Here is a 21,732-nt window from a genome sequence, read left to right as displayed (position 1 = left end):
CACAAAATGAGTCAAATCTAGCAAGGGACATAAAAGGCAGTAAGAGGAGGTTATGTAAATACTTTAGGAGCAAGAGAAGGACAAAGGAAAGTGAAGGTCCTCTACTTAGCAGGGAAGGAGAGCCAATGCCTGATAACATCAAGAAGGCTGAAGTGTTTCATGCTTATTTTGCTTCAGTCAAAATAGGGAAAGTACAAGTTAAAATATTTAGATGAGTTAGAGGTATTCAAGTCAGCAGGGCCTGGTGAAATTCATCCTAGGGTACTTTAGGAACTAGCTGAAGCAATCTTGGAACCATTAGCAATTATCTTCAAGAATTTGTGAAGGATGGGTGAGGTCCCAGAACATCAGAGAAGGGTAAAAATAGTACCTATTTTTAAAAAGGGGAACAAAGAGGATCCAGGGAATTATATACCAGTTAGACTAACTTTGATACCTGGAAAGATCTTGGAATAAATTATTAAATAATCAATTTGTAAGCACAAAGAGGATAATATAGTTATAAGGAATAGCCGGCATGGAGTTGTCAAGAACAAATCATGCCAAACCAACCTAATTTCCTTCTTGGACAGTGTTACTGGCCTAGTGGCTGGGGGTGGGAGGAAGCAGTTGATGTGCTGTACCTTGATTGTAGTAAGGCTTTTGACACCATCCCACAGGACATTCTCATAAGCAAACTAGTGAAATGGGGTCTAGATGAAATTACTATAAGGTGGGTGCATAGCTGGTTGAAAGACCATACTCATAGTTATCAATGGTTTGCTGTCAAACTGGGAGAGTGTGTCTAGTGGGATCCCTCAGGGGTCAGTCCGGGGTCCCGTACTAGTCAATATTTTCATTAAAGATTTGGATAATAGAGTGGAGAGTGGACTTATAACATTTGTGGAGAACATCAAATTGGGAGTGGTTGCAAGCACTTTGGAGGACAGGATTAGAATTCAAAATGACCTTGACAAATTGGACAATTAGTCGAAATCAACAAGATGAAATTCAGTCCAGAGAAATGTAAAATGCTACAATTAGAAAGGAAAAATCAAATGCACAAATACAAAATAGGGAGTAACTGGCTAGATGGGAGTACTGCTGAAAGGGATCCCTGGTTATAGTGGATAGCAAACTGAGTATAAGTCAACAATATGATACAGTTGTGAAAAAGGCTAATATCATTGTGGGGTGTATTAACAGGAGTGTCACATGTAATACACAGGAGGTTATTGTCCTGCTGTACTTGGCACTGGTGAGGCCTCAGCTAGAGTACTGTGTCCAATTTTGGGTGCCACACTTTAGGAAAGATATGGATAAATCAATGAGAGTCCAGAGGAGAACAACAAAAATGATAAAAGTTTTAGAAAACTTGACCTATGTGGAAAGGTTGAAAAAATGAGGCATGTTTAATCTTGAAAAAAGAAGACTGAGGGGGGAGCATAAGTCTTCAAATATGGTAAATGCTGTTACACAGAGCACAGTGATCAATTGTTCTCCATTTCCTCTGAAGGAAGGGCAAGAAGTAATTGGCTTAATCTGCAGTAAGGGAGATGTAGGTTAGAAATTAGGAAAAGCTTTCTAAGTATAAGGGTATTTAAGTTCTAGAATAGGTTTCCAAGAGAGGTTGTGGAATCTCCATTATTGGAGGATTGAAGAACAGGTTGGAGAAATACCTGTCAGCGATAGTCAAGGTTTACTGGGTCCGGCCTCAGCATGAGGGCACTGGATTTGATGAGGTGAGGTCCCTTCCAATTCTGCATGTCTCTGATTCTGTGACACGTAATGTTCTTCCCAGAGAATTCCATGAAGGACTGGACACTTTCAAAATGGGTTCTACCTTCCATTGTCTTCAGGGGCACTCAGACCACAGCTGCCCTTAACAAAAGTGCTCTCTTTCAAAATGGTTATTACCTTCCATTGCTCAGAACAGGAATGAAGCCAAGCTGCCCTCAGCTAAGATAATGGCCTCTGACAGCACAGGGAATCACCAGCTTAGCTGAGGGCAGCTTGGGCTTATTCCTCTCTTTAGAAAAATGTGATTATGCAGCTTCTGCCAACATAAACTTTGTTATTAAGAATAATGGCAAAATTGGCTATTTTGAAAACGTATTTAAAAAACTACCCATTGCACTAGATATACTCAACTGGGGGAGTAGGAAGGTAAACTGATGTGTATGTGTACGGGGGATTGGAAAGGAGGGGTAGAGGAGCACTGGCGTGCATGCAGACAGATGTGGGAGACAGAAAACGGGGAAATTGGCCAGTATGCAGTGGGAGCTTTGTTCCAGAGTGGGGTGAAGCAGCCTACCGGTGAATCTGATTCTAAGAGTTAAAATTTAAAAGAGAGACTGGTATAAAGTTGATACTGCATATCTTCAAATTATTAGAAATATCACATGGTTACATCTCTATGGGCTTCTTGTTTAGTATTAATGTATTTTTAAATATTAAAAACAAACAAACAAGGACATTCCCAAATAAATGGCATTAAACTGGAATTCTTAGCCTGGCATGTTTGAAAGTTTTTCCTCCTTTAAATGGTTTATTTCAAAATCCTTTCACATATAATTTTGAAAAGCTCTCTCCATGACAGGAATTATGGAAAGATCCTTTCTTTCTGCTACAAGTCATGCTACATTTTAAATTAGAATGTTCAGCCAACTGGCTGATCTGATTGACTGAATATCCATGGCTGCTTGCCACTCTAAATTAAATTATCCAGGTTAGTTTTGCATTGTGTTTCAAACTACTCTTACCGCAGCTTGCAGAGCTGACACATATGAGGGGGCCAAAGGGTTTCACTAAATCTGGTTGGCATTGAACTAGGGTGGGGCACTTTTTAAAGGAGAAACCAAATTTAACAGGCTGAGAAATATGCACAGCTAGTTGTGGTGAAACACAAGTAATTACAATTGCCCCTAAATTCCATTCTGGGATATTAATTTCACCTCAAATTGGGGCAGTGTGTGTTTTGTTTTTCCATACCCAAAGAGCAATCGTATACCAAAAAGAACTTTATTTTGTATTAGGTCGGTAACAAAACAAGAACAAACAAATGGAAAGTCTCCATCTGAGAGAGCACAGTGTTTGCGTCACCTCTGTAGCAGCCTGGATCTGAACACATAATGGCAGCTGCTTCTGCTTCAGGGAGGAGATCTGTTTCAATTTACAAGTGGAATCGTAGCAGCTACAAGTTACATTCATGATAGTGCTAAAAACACCGTCTCCTAACTTTTTTTGTATTTTGTTTTCTCTCATACTTCAAAATATTGAACAGGAGGCATTTCTGGCTTTTCCCAAATTATAGGTGGGATTTGTACTTGCCTTATTCCATTATTTTCCTGATATAAAGTAAATCTCTGCACATGAACAATTTCACCAGCAAGTGCAAAACAACTTAACCAGGCAAAGTATTAATTAATAGTCCACCCAACTCAGTGTCCAGCAGAAAACAATCTATGCATCAGAAATATAAATATAATAATTTGGACTCTGCCACCCTTTATGTCCCATGTTATGCAGCATGTCAGATTAGATAACGTTAGTGGCACCATCTGGTCTTAAAATCTTTGGGTCTGATTTTTCTGTTGTCCCGCACCTTGTGGAGTAAGACTGGTTGAATATTTTCTGATGGAACATTTTAATGCTAATGTATAATGGTCTCCATCATAAATTGTAGTAAAATACAAAAATAGAAACTATGAAGTCGAAGTGCTTCAGCATTTTTGGGCCAAAGCCTTTTGATAAATTGTTAACAATATTTTCACCATGACATTTTTTTTTTCATTTTGATTTGTGACTGAAGGAAACATTTAAATGTCAGAATTTTCCTCAGAATGGCAATTCCAAGTTTTGACCAGCTCTATCCTGGAGTCATTTACACCAGAGAAAAGTGAGTGCAAAATGAGTGTAAATGCCACCAGATGAGAATGGTAAAATTTTATGCCCATTTTTTGTATTGGTGTAAATGACTAGGCGCAGGGTCACAGAGAATCTGGCCCATAGATATTAAAGCCAGAAAGTGTCTCAGTGATCATCTAGTCTGACCTGTGTAACACAGGCCAGAAAGCATAGAAGAGTACAGATTTGTTTTATTCAAACTTCTGATAGAAAACCAGGGCCCTATGAATGTATAACCCATTCAGGAACAACAGAGAACAAAATCTAATTTGGTCTAAACTGGGTTATGAAAATAGGCCACTTTATCTTTAGAAACCTTGAATGGAAAGTCATGGAGAAACATGATGTGAATAGAGGGACTTTTAATCTATTCTGTTTCTTTTTAGGGAATTTTGGTTCCGTGTGCTTTCTTGCTTAGCTTCCCAAACTGATTGTTCCAAACAGACTTCCTTTATGATCTACATGATTTAGCACTGGGTAATATTATAAGCCATTATATGTTGTTAACCATTGGTTATTTTAACAGGGAAGGTGTCCTACTTGAACACTATCTTGTGTCCCACTCAAACAGCTTAGGACAGTGGAAGACCCATCTGCTTCTTTGTCCCACTATTCAATTTAGCACCCCATAAACTGAGCAGGAAATAAGAATTTCAGGCATTATGTGATGGGGAGGTACAGTCATCTTCACTAGCATGAAGTGACTGGGCTTTCAAATGACTTGTTTTCCCCTGATGTACTATAAAAACCTGTTTGACAGTTCTGGCTACCATTTTCCCTATAGACTACAGCTTTACTGTGAGGATGAATTTGGAGAAAAAATGGATGGATTCAGTAAAATTGCTTATATGAGTAAGGAAAGCATGATTTGTTCCTAAGTGAGCTCAAGTCTCGAAAAGTCATCATTATTATTATTATTTGCGTTATAGCACTTAGATGCCTTAACTAAGGTTGGGGCCCTGTTGTGCTAGGCACTGTACAAACATATAATTCAAGCCCCAGAGAGCTTACAATTTACATGGATGAGACAGACAAAAGGTGGGAGGGGAAACAGAGGCACAGGGAGGGGAAGTGACTTGCCCAAGGTCAAACAGCAGGTCAGTAGCAGAGTCAAGAATAGAACCCAAGTCCTAATTCAGTCCCCTATTAGGGACAATACCAAGTCTGACATAATTTGGAGGAGTTTTTTGGTCACTCTTAGGCTGCTTATTTCTGGTTTATACAGGGAAATATGGACATGCAGATCTGTCATTGTAAAAATATCTTATTTTCCTTTCCCCCACTCTCCTTTCTGGATTGTGACCTGATGACTTCTTGTAAATTGTCACCATGGTTCTAACAGATACCAGTTATCTGCTTGCAATTTTTAAATGCTAGTTAATATTGATCTAGTTATTGGGAATGAATTTCTATTACAGAACTCAAAGAAACTATGCCTGCTACATTTCCCTATTAAAAAGCCTTTCCTGAAATATCCTCATGTGAGAGAGAAGTAACTTTTATCTCATCATGTTGAAAACTGTCAGTGCTATTTAAAATAAAGGATTTTGACCCAAATGGCTGGACGCATCCTGGACACCATCTGGTTGGAAAGCAACATCATTTGTGATTTCTGCAGTGTGGAAACCAAATGCCAGAGACTGGCAATGCATTTTCCATTGTACTTTAATTCTAATAAAGCAAGATTCTTGCTTATTCACTTTGCTCAAATATTGCACGTACAACATTTTATTTTTGCTATAAAGCTAGTATCACACTAGGATGGAAACTGGAATCTTTCTGTAGCCAGATCTCCTTAGGCTGAGATTTTGTCCAATTTCATGAAGTAAGGAGGGCTGGGCTTGGTAAATAGATGTGGGCTTCTCAGGAAAGCTCAGTAAGTGTTCTGGGTGATTCATTCGCAGAAAACAATTGATCATAGTCCTCTTTATAATAGCCTTTAACAGATTTGAAGACTGTTATCAGTCTTCTTTTCTCAAAACTGGGTATGTTGGTCTTGAGGAAAGAAAACTAAGATGGGAGTGGGGACGGGAGGAACCAGATAACAGTCTTCAGATATGTTCAGGACTGTTATAAAGAGGATGTTGATCACTTGCTCTCAATGTCCACTAAGGGTAGATAATGGTCTTCATCTGCAGCAAGGGAAATGTAGGTTAGCTATTAGGAAAAGCTAACTATAAGGATAGTTAAATACTGGAATAGACTTCCAAAGGAGGTTGTGGAACCCCCATCACTGGAAGTTTTTAAGAACAGGTTAGACAAACAGGGATGGTTTAGGCTTATTCGGTCCTGCCTCAGCAGAGGGGGCTGGACTGGATGACCTCTCAAGGTCCCTTCCAGCCCTACATGTCTATAACTCTATGATTCACTTCTCCCTGAATCACAGCTGGATCACCAATACACCAGCTTGATTTTGAGAGCATTAGCCAACAGGAGGTGGTATTCTTCAGATGTAAACCCAAGGTCCTTACTTCTAGCCATTAACATTCCAGTGGCATTTTTCATGAGAGTGGTGGTATGTACTCAGGTAGAAATGATTTGTTCAGAGGTCCTACCTAAATACCCCTGCAGTTACATTGGATATGGTAGTTTCCACTTCCTGGTCTGGTTCTCTAGTCTGCAATCAATACAATCAGTAACATTGTCTTTTGCTTCTTTTATGTTAATTTTTATTTTAAATATAGTGGTAAATTTCATACTGATGAAAGTGCGGAACTGATAGTACTGCTTAACCTAGGCACAATGTGGGCAGGTGCTAGGCAAAGTTCCTCCAAACAGCTCTGTCAATAAACATTGGTCCTGACCAATGGCACCCCTATCATTCTGCTACAGACTTCTTGTGAGAGAGATGGCCAGTTATGACACACACTGTTATGGTTTTGTGTTGTGAAAAAATATCTGAGTGATGCTAGGATGAGACCACTAATCTTGTGGCTTAGATCACAAGTTATGATGAGTTAATCAATGTTGTTTTTAATTTAAGCTAGCATTCAAATTCTTTAACATAATGTACTCACCTCAGCCAATTTAACAATCATCTCTTCTCAGGAGAATGCAGTGAATGGAGAGCACCTGTGGCTGGAGACTAATGTCTCTGGGGACCTGTGTTACCTGGGGGAGGACAGTTGCCAAGTCAAATTTGCAGTGAGTATAACAGTTTCAGACTTTCTTATCTGTTTGTAGAGCAATGAATCCAGTTTTGGTTGAAGGGACTACTTTAGAAGCTTGGGAGCTTGCATTTTCTAGTGTGACATGTGGTGCCTTGCTACAGCAGATAGATAGAAAGAAAGAAACAGAACTATTGGTCAAATTCTTCATTTAAACAAAAACCTCTAAAATTTGTACTATTTCTACTAATAGTATGAAATCTGAGGTGTTTACTGAGCCCTAATTCGGGCAAGCTCCCAGTGTGTCAGTGGAAGTTTGCCTGAATAAGAACTGAGCTTAAGACCCCTGAGAATTTTGCCTGTAGCAAGTAGTATAGACCCTTAAAAGTATACTGTGCCTAATTCACTACTGTGTTGTTACAGTTGATGAGGGGCCATCTCCACTGAAATCAGTGCTGTAACCCTGGAATAAAACTGCAGTAACCATGATGGATCAGAACCATTTTGGAAATGCTGGTGGCAGTGGCAGATTAGCCACTGGGCCAATGGGGCCCATGCCCAGGGGCCCTGGCCAATTGAGGGCCTCTGCAAAAATGGGTGACCTCATGCCCCAGCCTGCTCCGCCCACCCACCTGATGCTCCTGCCAGCGAGCGGGGTTGGAGCATGGGGGTTTGTCCCACTCTGCCCGATGCTCCTGTTGGGAGCCCCACGCCCCGACCCTTTTCCCCCCTGGCAAGAGTGCAATGCGGGTGGAGTGGAACAAGCCCCCCTACCCTGACCCTGCTCCCTGGCATGAGTGCTGGGTGGATGGAGCGGGGCAAGCCCCAATACCCTGATCCCGCTCCCTGGCAGGAGCACTAGGGGGAGAAGGGGGAACTGCAGGTGGAAGGGGTGGGGAGAGATCCCCATTTGCTCTGGCATAGCCCCCCCCCACACCCTAGTCCACCTCTGGCTGGTGGGAATCTTAGTTGATTGAAGACTTTTTCAGCCAACAGGCCCACAGATATGGAGTCATATGTGAGAACTGACCATTTTTACTTGCCTGGCCTTTTCTTGACTGAAATTCCTTTCCGTTTTAAGGTTTTGGTAGTTGTGGGGAATCTAGTAGTGTAACACAAAGTAGCACATGTGTTGCTTTCTGGTGTGGGTCTGTGAACTGTAGATGGAAAGAATCTAGTTAACTCTAATTATGTTTTGCTTATCTTGATCAAATGGCTAATGGCTAATGGTTTTCCAATTTGAATCTTTTTAGAGATCCTACATCTTTCTATGGCTGCACTGGCCTTTCTGTTACTTGGATTTTTACATATAAAATATTTTTAGATCAGATATATTTTTTTAATGGAAAAGTGGTATGAAGTAATTAATCTATAATTGCATTTATGGAAAAATGCATAGAAATTTTAATAAACATAAAGCCTTAACAGTATATGAACTCCAACCCTTTGGCACTGACACTTTATGATAAATAGTACATGAGATGGAAAAGACTCAAAGTCTGATTTAGCCACCAATCTTTCCTTACTAATGCTTGGAATCAGTACTGCAAGCCCCAACATTCAAAAATCGTGAGTCCAATGCCCAAAATCATGGGATTGGTTTACAAATCATGATGCTTTTAAAAAAGATATTTGGTTCTTTTTATTTTCCTTCTGGTCTTTAAGCTGTTAGGGTACGTGTGTCCCATGTTTTCAAGCTTTTCTCTGCAATCATGAGGACTAAGAAACTTACTTTTTATGAAAAGCTGAGATTCTTATGCTATATCATAATTATATAGCTGGCGTTTTAAGAAAAACACCAAAAATTGAGAGACTTACGAAGAAAAATCATGATTTGACAATACTACAAATTTACTAGTGGTATGTTAGCTACAAGAGGTCTGTTTCCAAAATCTAGCTAATAACATATTGAAAATTATAAAGAAAACATTAATTACAAGCTCTCAATGATTGTAATAAAAATGACTGCAAAGTTTCAAGCATAATCAGCCTTAATTTATTGTGTTGATAATCTTTCTGTTTTTCAACCGTAAATGTTTCTGTAAAAATGCCTTTTGCGAGACTCATTAGAATGATTAAATATGTGCAAGAACAAGAAAGAATTAAGTTTATGGTAAAGGCTTTCTGTCCTTAATGGACACCTAGTGTTCACTTTAACAGGAATTTGACCAGTAGGATTCTATGGAAATTGCTGTAAAAGCCTATTAACAGAAGATGATTTCTTTTGAACAGAATTGTAAAACCACCCTAAAGAATTCAATAGGGAATTTATGTTCTTGCTATAGCATTTTATAGGTTGGTTAACAAAATTCTGCAGGACGATTATCATTCTCTAATAAATTACACAGGATTTTTCTGCAAGGCATTGGTCTGAGAGATGCCCCATCAAATTCAGTGCTTCATATGAACAATAGAGGAGGAACTTTTTTCCCCAGTTTGACTTGAGTCATTACTGAAACTCTTAGTAAAGTGTGTATGTTTCCTTGTCTCTTCACTAGCTATATCCTTTTCCATTTCAGACTGTTCCTGATAAGGAAGTCTTATTCAAAATGTCATCAGTAACTTTATTTACTATTTTAAAAATGTCTTTAGTTCTTTTTTCCCATCCACATGCCCTTGCCATATGTCCCATGTTCCACCCTGTTACCCTGTTTATGCCTCTATTCTCAACTATTCAGCTTCAAGCCATTTTTCAACATGTAGCTCAATCAGGTTTTGAAGACAATCCAGAAGACCTGTTGGATAAGAGGAGGGAAAGAGAAGCTGTTCGGCTTCTGATAAAATGTTATTGCTTCTGTAAATGATTTCCCCTCATTCCATCAGGGGCAGTTCTAGGGATTTTGCTGCCCCAAGCACGGCCGGCAGGCTGCCTCCAGTGGTTTGCCTGCGGGAGGTCCACTGAAGCTGTGGGACCAGCGGACCCTCCACAGGCAAACCGCCGAAGGCAGCCTGCCTGCTGCCCTCGCGGTGCCTGCAGAGCGCCCCCCGCGTCTTGCCGCCCCAAGCGTGCACTTGGCGTGCTGGGGCCTGGAGCCGCCCCTGCATAACATAAACACTCTCACCAACACTGTTATTAAATGTTGTAGAAATCGGCTCTCCGACGGAAGTGTGCTGCCTGTAAGATTGTGGTCCACAATGCGTGCATGGAACAGTTAGAGAAGGTAAGAGGACACCACCTGCTGGAATATTGAATGTACAGTACATATTTTAAAATCCATAACTGAGTCAATCTTGAAAATTTCATGAGCTTAATTTCTGGTACTGTTTGTCAAATACATTGCAATGCTTTCATAATATCATAGATAGAGCTGGTTGGAATTTTTCAAATGGAATTCTTTTTATAGGAAAAAAAGCCATTTTTAAGACAAAATAAAAAATTATTGATGTTTATGATTATTTTTGTTTTCATGAAATTTTTTGCAATGTTTTTATTAAAATATTGCAGTTTTAGCTGAAATTGTTACCTAAATAATTACCAAAATTGGCTTATAGTAAATGAAAATTTTCAATAATGTTTCAAAAATGCTTTTGATATGACTTTTTTAATAAAATTTTTGAAAAATTTCCAAAACAAATAGGTCTATTTTGAACCATGTGAAACAGAAACAGCTTTGAAAGTATGATTTTTTTAAACTGATTTTTTTAACCATATTGTTAATCTGCTCTAGTTATAGGGGAAGATGATGTAGACTAAAAATGAAAGATAGAAAATGCGCAGCTTCCTATCCCATACATACTTGCCAGTCACAGAATTCCACAACTACAACAGCATAACTCAGTTTATGGCAGTTGCCATTGTTAAAAGGAATACGAGATCAACAACCACCATAAATATTTTTGTGTTCCCTTGATTCTCACTGCTCCTAAACTTTAGGATTTTAGCATTTTGAGTTACAACTGGAAACATTTTGTAAATCTTTCCTTGCCTTGGTAAATAATTTATTTTGATATCTATCCTGCTTACAATTGTCTCTAAAGAAAACTCCCCAAACCTTCAAAATCCCATAATATATTGATCATATTATGCAGTTCTCTATCAATGCTCCTTCATCTGGTAATACATATATTCCTGATTATAAATTAACTGTTACAGGATGAATTTTTCCCAATAGGATTAACGGGGGAAAATCCTGGTGCCACTGAAGTCAATGGGAATCTTGCCATTAACTTGAATGGGGTCAGAATTTTACCTCGTGTTTGACACTGATTCTTGCACAGAAGTGGGTAATACGTCAAAGATTTTCAGTGGCAGCCCTTTAGAAAGGACTGTTAGTTTTCCCCAATTTGGATGAGTTTTGCAAAACCTCATTAAATACGTGAGTTTTTTCAGTGAGTTTTAGTGCATTCCAGTTAACACAGCAGAAGGTAAAATAAGACAAAATCACATTGATCCATTATTCTTGACCTGTTTTACCAAAAGTAATGATAATTTCTTACATCTCCACTAGTTTTTGGTGTCCCAAGTAATAAGAGAAAGTGCACACTCAGATGAAGGCCATTGAGTTGAATGTTAATTTGTTTCTTCTAGTCTAGAGAGTATGAAATTTGCCCCAATGCAGAGGATATCCCAAGATCTGAACATCTCTTCAATCTCATTTTATGGGATGTCAGTGGTGCTTGTTCCTCTGTCCTGGGATGAATTTTAACTAAAATAATTAGAATTTAGGTGACCTTTTCCATCCTGTCAAAGTTCAATGGTGGAACAAAGACTCAAGACTCCAGATGAACAGCATTGGAAGAGCATTAATAGCATTGCAAGATTAATCTGTTTTCACAGAAGAAATATTTTCAGTAACTTCAGTTTGACTCAGAGCTTCCTGATATCCCTTAATGTGCAGATGAGACTGACTTAGTTTGGCTAGGTTTAAAAGCCAATTAGTGAACATTGGAGCAATGAACAGCCAGCAGCTAACCGCAGCGTTTCTGTAGGAGTTTGTAAGTGAGCGTTTGGGTGGGGAGTTTCTTTTTTTCTAGTTATAGGGTCTCGGAAAAGAAGACCATGGTAGCTATTAAGACACACTAGAAATAACCAGAGGAGGAGAGGACAGAAAGAAGATGGTTGGATGCTGAAGCTTTGGGATGTACATCATCCTTGAGAGGGTATCTGATGGAAGCCACTTACGCATGAAATGTCACCTGATAGAGCTCATGGCAGCGAAGAATCAAGGATTAGAGATGTAGCTGAAGATGATGGAATTCAGATGGGTATTTGAAGGAATAATGCAGGAAAGGAGAGAGGAGGTGGTACAGACAGCTCAAGATTTAAGGACACCTCCTGAACAAAAGGCGCTAGAGAGGGGACTGCCAGGAGAGGAGTGTGATCCATGGAAGAATATGACCATGAGGACAAGGCAGAAGAAAAGACCAACTAGGGGTGCTGAAATTGAGTTGAGTAATAGGTTTGCAGCACTGAGACAGAAGATGTAGTGCAAGAAAGAAACAAAGGGAAGTCAGTCTCTGCAGAAGAGAGGAAGAGATGATGGAGATAGCCTGAGGAAGAATGAAGTTGATGTACAAGGGACTGCTAGAGAGAACATAAAACAGATTCATACTAACAGTAGCAAGAGACAGGTCTATGTGACTGGGGATTCGATACTCACCAGATTAGTTCCAGAGAACAGAAGAGTGTGCTGTCTGCCAGAATCAAAGATATGAGATATGGTTGTGAGGCTGACAAAGATCCTGATGTGTGCAAGAAAAAAATACACTGATTGTGCTGCATGTTGAGATGAATGACACTGCTAGATTCCCACTGAAATGGACCAAGGACGATTGCACTTAATTGGGTAAGATGCTTAAAGAAGTGGAAGCTCGGGTGATTTTCAGTGAAATACTTCAGGTCCCTAGGGAAGGAGAGCAAAGGCATGACAAGGTAATGAAGATGAACAGATGGCTCAAGGATTGGTGCTATGAGGAAGGTTTGGAGGATGGTTGACCATTGGGAGGCATCCACAAAAAGAAGAATCTTCTCAACTGATGGACTCCACTTGAACACCTGGAATGTTATCCTTCCGGGATCCATGCTGACATGACTGATAAAAGAAGACCTTTAAATTAGGAGATGAGGGGAGAAGATTGAGAGAGACTCGTGAAATCTCCACGCCTGACTTGGATACACAGCAGAAGGAAAATAAACTAAATGAAGATACAATAGGAATAATGGAACACTACAAGCTAGAAAACTGGTGAGGCCTGAGTGAAACTGAAATGCTTGTACACAAATGCAAGGAGTCTGGGCAATAAAATGGAGGAACTGGAACTACTGGTGCAATAGGTCAAACCAGATATTTTAGTAATTACAGATGGAATAGCACTCATTGCTGGAGGAATACAGGTATTGAAGGGTATGTGCTGGTTAGGAGAGAAGTGAATAAAGGCAAAGGTGGTGGAGTAGCGTTGTACATCAATGAAAGCAATACAATGTAAAGAAATATGAAGTGATAGTATGGACCAAACAGAATCTATCTGGGCCAAAATAAGTTGGTGGAAGGATTGTAAAGGAAGTTCTTTTGGGATGGTTTTAGGGGCCTGCTATAGATCCCCAGGGTCAGTCTCCTTTATGGATAGTGATCTCTTTAATATTATTAGAGAGAGAAATATTTTTGGGAATTGCCATAGTAGAAGACTTTCACCTCCCAGATATAGATTGGAAAATAAATGCTGCTAATACCAGTAGGACCCAGTTCTTCTTGGGTTATGATAGATGACAGTTTTCTTCATCAAATTGTCACTGAATCAACAAGAGGTGATGCAATTTTAGACTTGATTTTAGTAAGTAGTGAGGACATAACAGAAGAGTTGCTGATAGGAAATAACCTTGGATCGAGTGATCACAAATTGATTCAGTTTAAATTAAATGTAAGGATAATCAAAATCAGGTCAACTGGTGTTTTATTTCAAAAGGGAACCCTTTGGGAACTTAAGAGACTTAGTTAAATAAGTCACCTGGACTGAAGAACTCAAGGACTTAAATGTACAGGACGGTTAAAATTTCTTCAAATTTTTACAAAAACTATCTGAAATTTGCATCCGGAGAAAGGGGGGGAAAAACTTGTATGGATAGACTCCAAACTCAGCTGGATGAATAACCACCCCAAAAAGGTTGTTAGGCATAAGCAGAGAGCCTATGTGATATGGAAAAAAGGGCTGATCAGCAAAGAAAGCCACATTGTAGAGGTTAGAAATTGTAGGAATAAAGTGAGAATTACTAAAAATTAGGCTGACTTAGCTCTTGCCAAAAAAATTAAATAATAGGTAAAAAGAGAGTAAGGAAGCATGAGGATGGGGTGCTATTCAGAGGGATAGGAAGGAGATTAAAGATAATCTAGATATGGCCCAAAAACTAAATGAATACTTTGCCCCAGATTTCAGTAACAATGGTAATATGGAACATGCGTATGAATACAGTGTGATAGATATGAGTATACAGAAAGGGAAATTGCCACATCAGAAGTGGAAGAAAAACTTAAATCTCAAATTTTGGGGATCATATAATTCCATCCCAGAATACTGAAAGAACCAGCACATGAGATTGCTAGTCCAGTAACAAGGATTAATACCTCTATCTATTCAGGGATTGTACCATATGTCTGGAAAATAGCTAATGTCATACCTATATTTAAGAAAGGGTAAAAAAGTGATCCGAACAATTACAGACCTGTTAGTCTGACCTCAGTAGAATGCCAGGCTTTAGAGAAAATTGTGAAGAAATGAATAATTTAAATTCATGGAGGTAAAGGGAAAGTAATGCAATGTGGGTTTACCAAAGGTAGATCATGCTGCAGTAACCTGATTTCCTTCTTTGAGAAAAGAACTTTTTTTTTTTGATAAGGGAAGTGCAGTAGATCTAATATTTTTGGACTTCAGTAAAGCATTTGACATGGTAACACATGGGAAATTATTAGTCAAATTAGGGAAGATGGAGATCAGTACAAATGTTGTAAAGTGACTAAGGATTGGCTAAAGGGGAGAAGGCAAGGGACTGTGCTGAAAGGTGACTTATCAGACTGCAGAGAATTCTTCGAGGGTTGGTCTTGGGACTATTCTTAGTCAATATTTGTATTAATTACCTTGACAGAAAAAGCAGGCGCGCGCTAATTACATCTGCTGATGTTATGAAATTGGGAGGCATTGTCAATGCAGAGGAGGATTGGAATTTTACACAGGAACATCTGGATGGCCTTAAAGACTGGAGTGACTTAAATGGGATGAAATTCAATAGTATACAGTGCAAGGTCATATAGGTAGGGTCTAATAATCAGAATTTCTGATACAAGCTGGTGGCTCATCAGTTTGGAAATGACTGAGGAGGAGAGAGACCTAGGTGTGTGCGTCGATCACAGGATGAGTATGAGCCACCAGTGTGGTGCGGCTCTGAAAGGCAAATGCATTCCTAGAATGTATTAGGTGAGGCATTTCCAGTTGAGATAGAGAAGCATTAATGCCACTGTACAAGGCATTCATAAGACTTCATTTGGAAGTCTATGTACAATTCCAGTCACCTGTATTCAAGAAAGATGGATTTAAACTGGAAGAGGTGGAGAGAAGAGCTACTAGGGGGATGTAGGTTCTGTCTTAGGAGAACAGACTGGAAGATCTTGGTTTGTTTAGTCTTGTAAAAAGAAGGCTGAGAGGGAATATGATTGCTTTCTTTAAATAAAGAGGGGGTAAATACCAAGGAGGGTGAAGAGCTATTTAAGCTAAACGACAATGTTGGCAGAAGAACAAATGAGTATAAACTGGTTATGAACAAATTAAAGGTAGAAATTAGAAAAAAAGTTTCCAACCATCAGCAGAAGGAGTTTCTGGAACAACCACCCAATAGGAATTGTGGTGGCAAACAACTTAATTAGTTTAGAGAGAGACTGGACAAATTTGAGTACCGTTGTATAATGGGGTTACTTGTGATATTGGGGAGGGCTTAATAGCCCCGGGAATCACTTTGGTTTTGTTCCTGAAGCTCATGCTTCAGGGTTTCAGTTGGCCACTGACAAAGGTCAGGAAGGGATCCTTTCCTCCCCCATTGTATTCTGTGAGTTTTAAAAATCTTCTTCCTCTGAAGCATCAGAGATGGCTACAGGTGGACATGGGACATTGGACAGGACGTTAAGTTGGTATCAAGCAATCCCTCTTTCATGAGCATGGCTGGCTGGTTCTTGCTTACGTGTTCTGGGTCTAACTGATCACCATATATGGGGTCAGGAAAGAATTTTCCCCCAGATCAGGTTGGCAGTGAATTTGAGAGGCATGGGGATTTGCCTTCCTCTGCAGCGTGTAGGTGTGGGATACTTGTTAGGATTATCTGGGTATATCTCACTTAATCATTTCCCTGTCATTGTAGGGACCTTAAGCACTGGTGCACCTCGATCCTTCCTAATATTTGATTGGAACATAACAATCTAGTCTCCTGTGGGTCTCATTTACTTTGGTTCCATTTCCATTGCTGGTTTTAGTGGGCAGGTGCTGGGTGGTGGTAGCAGCCTGCGATATACAAGAGGTTTAGACTTGAAATTAGACGAAGGTTTCTAACCATTAGGGGAGTGAAGTTTTGGAACAGCCTTCCGAGGGAAGTAGTGGGGGCAAAAGACTTATCTGGCTTCAAGACTAAGCTTGATAAGTATATGGAGGGGATGTTATGATAGGATAGTTTAATTTGGGCAATTGATCTTGGATTATCATCAGATAAGTCTGCTCAATGGTCTGCGGGGAGATGTTGGATGGGATGGGAACTGAGTTACTGCAGAGAATTCCTTCTTGGGTGCTGGCTGGTGAGTCTTGCCCACATGCTCAGGGTTTAGCTGATCGCCATATTTGGGGTCGGGAAGGAATTTTCCTCCAGGGCGGATTGGCAGGGGCCCTGGAGGTTTTTCGCCTTCCTCTGCAGCGTGGGGCATGGGTCGCTTGCCGGTGGATTCTCTGCAGTTTGAGGTCTTCAAACCAGTTTTGAGGATTTCAATAACTCAGTCCTGGATTAGGGGTTGTATAAAAGTGGATGGGTAGGGTTCTGTGGCCTGCCTTGTGCAGGAGGTCAGACTAGATGATCATATTGGTCCCTTCTGACCTATGAGTCTATGAGTCTATGAGGTCAGACTAGATGATTTAGTGGTCCCTTCCAGCTTTAAACTCTGTGATGCTGTTTCCTGTTCCAACATAAGGACATAAGAATGGCCATACTGGGTCAGACCAATGATCCATCTAGCCCAGTATCCTGTCTTCCAACAGTGGCCAATGCCAGGGAATGAATAGAACAGGCCATCATTTAGTGATCTGTTCGTTTTTGTCCACTCCCAGCTTCTGGCAATCAGACTAGGGCAGTGGTCTCCAACCTTTTAAAGCACAAGATCACTTTTTGAATTTAAGTGCAACCCAGGATCTAACTTAAAGAAAAAGTAGAAATAACAGTAATCACACAAACCCAAACACCTTTGCCCTGCCCCTTCTCCAAGGCCCTGCCCTGTTCACTCCATCCCTCCCTCCCTCTGTTGCTCACTCTCTCCCACCCTCAATCACTTTCACCAGGCTGGGACAGGGGGTTGGGGTGTGGGAGGGGGTGCGGACTCTGGGCTGAGGCTGAGGGGTTTGGAGTATGGGAGGGGCTCAGGGCTGAGCCTGGGGCAGGGGAGTTGGGTGCAGGCGGAGGTTCAGGGTGCAGGTTCTGGGAGGAAGTTTGGGTGCAGGAGGGGGCTCAGGGATGGGGAAGGAGGTTGGGGTGCAGGAGGGGATGCAGGGTGCTGGCTCTGGGAGGGGGCTCAGGGTTTGTGCAATGGGTTGGGGTGCAGGCTCTGGAAAGGGGCTAGGGCAGTAGCAGCTGGGCAGGGTGGGCTGCACATCTGAGCTAGGTGCAGCCAAGGTAGGAGACCAGTGGCCATGGGGGAAGGGTGTGCAGGGGGCTAGGGCTGCTGGGAGGGGCATGCAGGGGGTTGAGGTGTGAGGAGGGGGTGCAGCCAGTGCATGGGGGACAGACTCTAGACAGGGGACGTGGTGGCTAGGGCACAGTCCCTGGATGGGAGGGATTGAGTGCTGTGGGGAGGGCAGTCCTTGGGAGGCCTGAATGCTGGGGACAGTCGCTTGGGAGCAGTCCCTCAGTGGGGGGCTGGGTGCCTGGGGGGCAGTCCCTGGATGAGGTACTGGGTACTGGAAGGGCAGTCCCTGGGGGGCCGTTCTGCCCTGGACAGGGTACCCTGTCCCTACAGGGCAGGCTCGTGTGCCAGCCCAGTGTTGCAGGAGTCTGGATGCTGGGGAGATTGTCCCTGGCTGAGGAGGCACCCTGCACTGGTCAGGGCTCCCCATCTTTGCAGGCAGGGTCTGCAGTCACACTTCCCTGGCACTCAGCATATATATTGTGTGGATGTTGCCCACATAACACATAGAGAGATGCGTATGCAGCCCACAACAGTAAATAGGCTGAGAACCTACTGATGGCAGAAAATTCCTCAATTAATAAAATCATGCCAGTATATTGTGACTGTGCATATATAATAAGCAACAATTCCATTCAATGTAGTTTTCTTTGTATACTTTCCCTTTTAAACGAATAGATTGAGGGGCCATATTCTTGAGTTCAGAAAGTGTGTTAGTTATATTTTTGAAAATTTGTCTGGAGAGAAACCTAGCATAAGGATGAAAGAACGGAATGCAGATGTTTGTGATTTCTTTATTACTTCTTTGGGTGTGCATGAGGGGGTCCTTTAACAGTTTTTCAGATCAAAAACCTCCCTTTTGTGTGTGAATCCAGCTGTGGTAAATCTGATTTACAGCTCTTGCTCATGTTAGTGCAAAGCAAAATATTTATCCTATAAATAAAGAGCAAACATAGGTACTGGAACATGTCTGACGAAGGGGGACACAATGGATTCCATTCATTGAATAGTAACTTTCTTTTCTATGGCATCTTTCATGGATACCAAAGCATTTTACAAATTTAATAGAGAATCATTTCACCTGTCAAAGAAATGGAGCCACCTCTGGGGTAAGCATATCAGCTATTTAGCAATGTACAGTATCCCTATGCAACAGTCTTGGACAGATTAAGACTAAAACAGTGTAAAATTAAAACTACTCGAGCAATTTAAGGAAACTGCACAATTATCAGAGTGGAATTTGGTCAGGATACTGAAATTAACATCCCTCCTGTTGGGACACCAAGGGCAGAAGTGGCTGGAAGGATCATATCTCATCTGAAAGAGGAAATATTGACCCTGTAAATACTGTTTCAGGAAAGGATACTGTAGCATCAGACACACAGATTGACTAATGCTGTAGCATCAGTTCTTATGTCTGTTTAATGCTGTAATATTAAAGGTGCTACTTTCTGGAAGTACACCATAGTTTGGCTGTTGAACATGCTTGTGTATTCTGCAAGTATTGTGGGATGGCCTGAGAGGATAGCACCAAGAGCAAACATCTTGATTGATGGCCATTTTATGCATATAGATTAAAAGCTGTAATCATGAGCTGGCTGTATTTTAAAGAATCCTTATTGAGTTTGCAGGAACAAACCATCCCGATGTGTAGAAAGAATAGTAAATATGGCAAGTATCAGAGGGGTAGCCGTGTTAGTCTGGATCTGTAAAAGCAACAAAGAGTCATCCGATGAAGTGGGTATTCACCCATAAAAGCTCATGCTTCAATACGTCTGTTAGTGTATAAGGTGCCACAGGACTCTTTGCTGCTAAATATGGCAGGAGACCAGCTTGGCCTAACAGTGAAATTCTTGCTGATCTTAAACACAAAAAGAAGCTTACAAGAAATGGAAGACTGGACAAATGACCGGGAAAGAGTATAAAAATATTGCTCAAGCATGCAGGAGTAAAATTGGGAAGGCAAAATCGCACTTGGAGTTGCAACTAGCAAGGGATGTTAAGAGTAACAATAAAAGTTTCTACAGATATGATAGCAACAAGAAGGTGGTCAAGAAAAGTGTGGTCCCCTTACTGAATGGGAGAGGCAGCCTAGTGACAGAAGATGTGGAAAAAGCTAATATACCCAATGCTTTTTTTTGCCTCTGTCTTCACAAACAAGGTCAGCTCCCAGACTACTGCACTGGGCAGCACGGTATGGGGAGGAGGTGACCAGCCCTCTGTGGAGAAAGAAGTAGTTCAGGACTATTTAGGAAAGCTGGACGAGAGGAGAGTGATCAGGAACAGTCAGCATGGATTCACCAAGGGCAAGTCATACCTGACTAACCTAATTGCCTTCTACGATGAGATAACTGGCTCTGTGGATGAAGGGAAAGCAGTGGACGTGTTGTTCCTTGACTTTAGCAAAGCTTTTGATACAGTCTCCCACAGTATTCTTGCCAGCAAGTTAAAGAAGTATGGGCTGGATGAATGGACTATAAGGTGCTCAAAGGTAGTGATCAGTGGCTCCATGTCTAGTTGGCAGCCAGTAACAAGCGGAGTGCCCCAAGAGTCGGTCCTGCTGCTGGTTTTGTTCAATATCTTCCTTAATGATTTGGAGGATGGCATGGATTGCACCCTGAGCAAGTTTGCAGATGACACTAAACTGAGAGGAGTGGTAGATACATTGGAGTGTAGGGATAGGATACAGAGGGACCTAGACAAATTAGAGGATTGGGCCAAAAGAAATCTGATGTGGTTCAACAAGGACAAGTGCAGAGTCCTTCACATAGGATGGAAAAATCCCATGCACTGCTACAGACTAGGGACCAAGTGGCTAGGCAGCAGTTCTGCAGAAAAGGACCTAGGGTTTACAGTGGACAAGAAGCTGGATATGAGTCAACAGTGTGCCCTTGCTGCCAAGAAGGCTAATGGCATATTGGGTTGTATAAGTAGGAGCATTGCCAGCAGATTGAGGGATGTGATCATTCCCCTCTATTTGACATTGGTGAGGCCTCATCTGGAGTACTGTGTCCAGTTTTGGGCCCCACACTACAACAAGGATCTAGAAAAATTGGAGAGTCAAGCAGAGGGCAACAATAATGATCAGGGGGCTGGAGCACATAACTTATGAGGAGAGGCTGAGGAAACTGGGATTGTTTAGTCTGCAGAAGAAAAGAATGAGAGGGGATTTGATAGCTGCTTTCAACTACCTGAAAGGGGGTTCCAAAGAGGATGGATCTAGACTGTTCTCAGTGGTACCAGATGACAGAACAAGGTATAATGGTCTCAAGTTGAAGTGGGGAGGTTTAGGTTGGATATTAGGAAAAACTTTTTCACTAGGAGGATGGTGAAGCACTGGAATGGGTTACCTAGGGAGATAGTGGAATCGCCTTCCTTAGAGGTTTTTAAGGTTAGGCTTGACGAAGCCCTGGCTGGGATGATTTAGTTGAGGATCGGTCCTGCTTTGAGCAGGGGGTTGGACTAGATGACCTCCTGAGGTCCCTTCCAACCCAGATATTCTATGATTCTGTGTAGGTGATTTGTAGAATGTGTATGTAAAATTTTTACACTGTAGCATTTTGCCTGCTGTGAGACCAGGCATTAAGAATTACAATCTTGTGTTGCTACTACTGACAAACATTTTGAAATGAGCTGGGATTATAAGGAGCTCTCATTTTGCTACAGGAAATTTGACTCTTCTTTTTATGTGGAGGTGCAAACCTGAGGTCCATTGGTAACTTCAGTTTAAATGCATCATTTCTTTTTCCACCTCTCCCATCATCCTCTCCCTTTTATTCTCTCTCAGTATTTCCCCCATTACTTCTTTATTCTCGCTGCATCCCCTTTTCTCCCACTTCTTCCCTTTTTCTTCCCCACAACCATTTGATTCATCCTTTCTT

The 21,732-nt window shown here is 41.2% G+C and overlaps 1 protein-coding gene across 3 annotated transcripts in view; it reads left to right on the top strand.

The window, feature by feature from the left end:
• Window positions 1-21,732, top strand: part of DGKI (diacylglycerol kinase iota) — a 305,312-nt gene that overhangs the window by 110,720 nt on the left and 172,860 nt on the right. For all 3 annotated transcript variants that reach the window (XM_030543871.1, XM_030543854.1, XM_030543862.1), the window contains 2 exons: window positions 6,934-7,029; window positions 10,079-10,153. In XM_030543871.1, the coding sequence (XP_030399731.1) occupies window positions 6,934-7,029; window positions 10,079-10,153 (171 nt within the window). The remainder of the gene's footprint in view (window positions 1-6,933; window positions 7,030-10,078; window positions 10,154-21,732) is intronic.

This window comes from Gopherus evgoodei, chromosome 1 (genome assembly GCF_007399415.2).
Source record: "Gopherus evgoodei ecotype Sinaloan lineage chromosome 1, rGopEvg1_v1.p, whole genome shotgun sequence".
NCBI classification, from domain to species: domain Eukaryota; kingdom Metazoa; phylum Chordata; order Testudines; family Testudinidae; genus Gopherus; species Gopherus evgoodei.
Note: the sequence above shows the minus strand (reverse complement) of the source record. Positions and strands in the feature narration are given on the sequence as shown.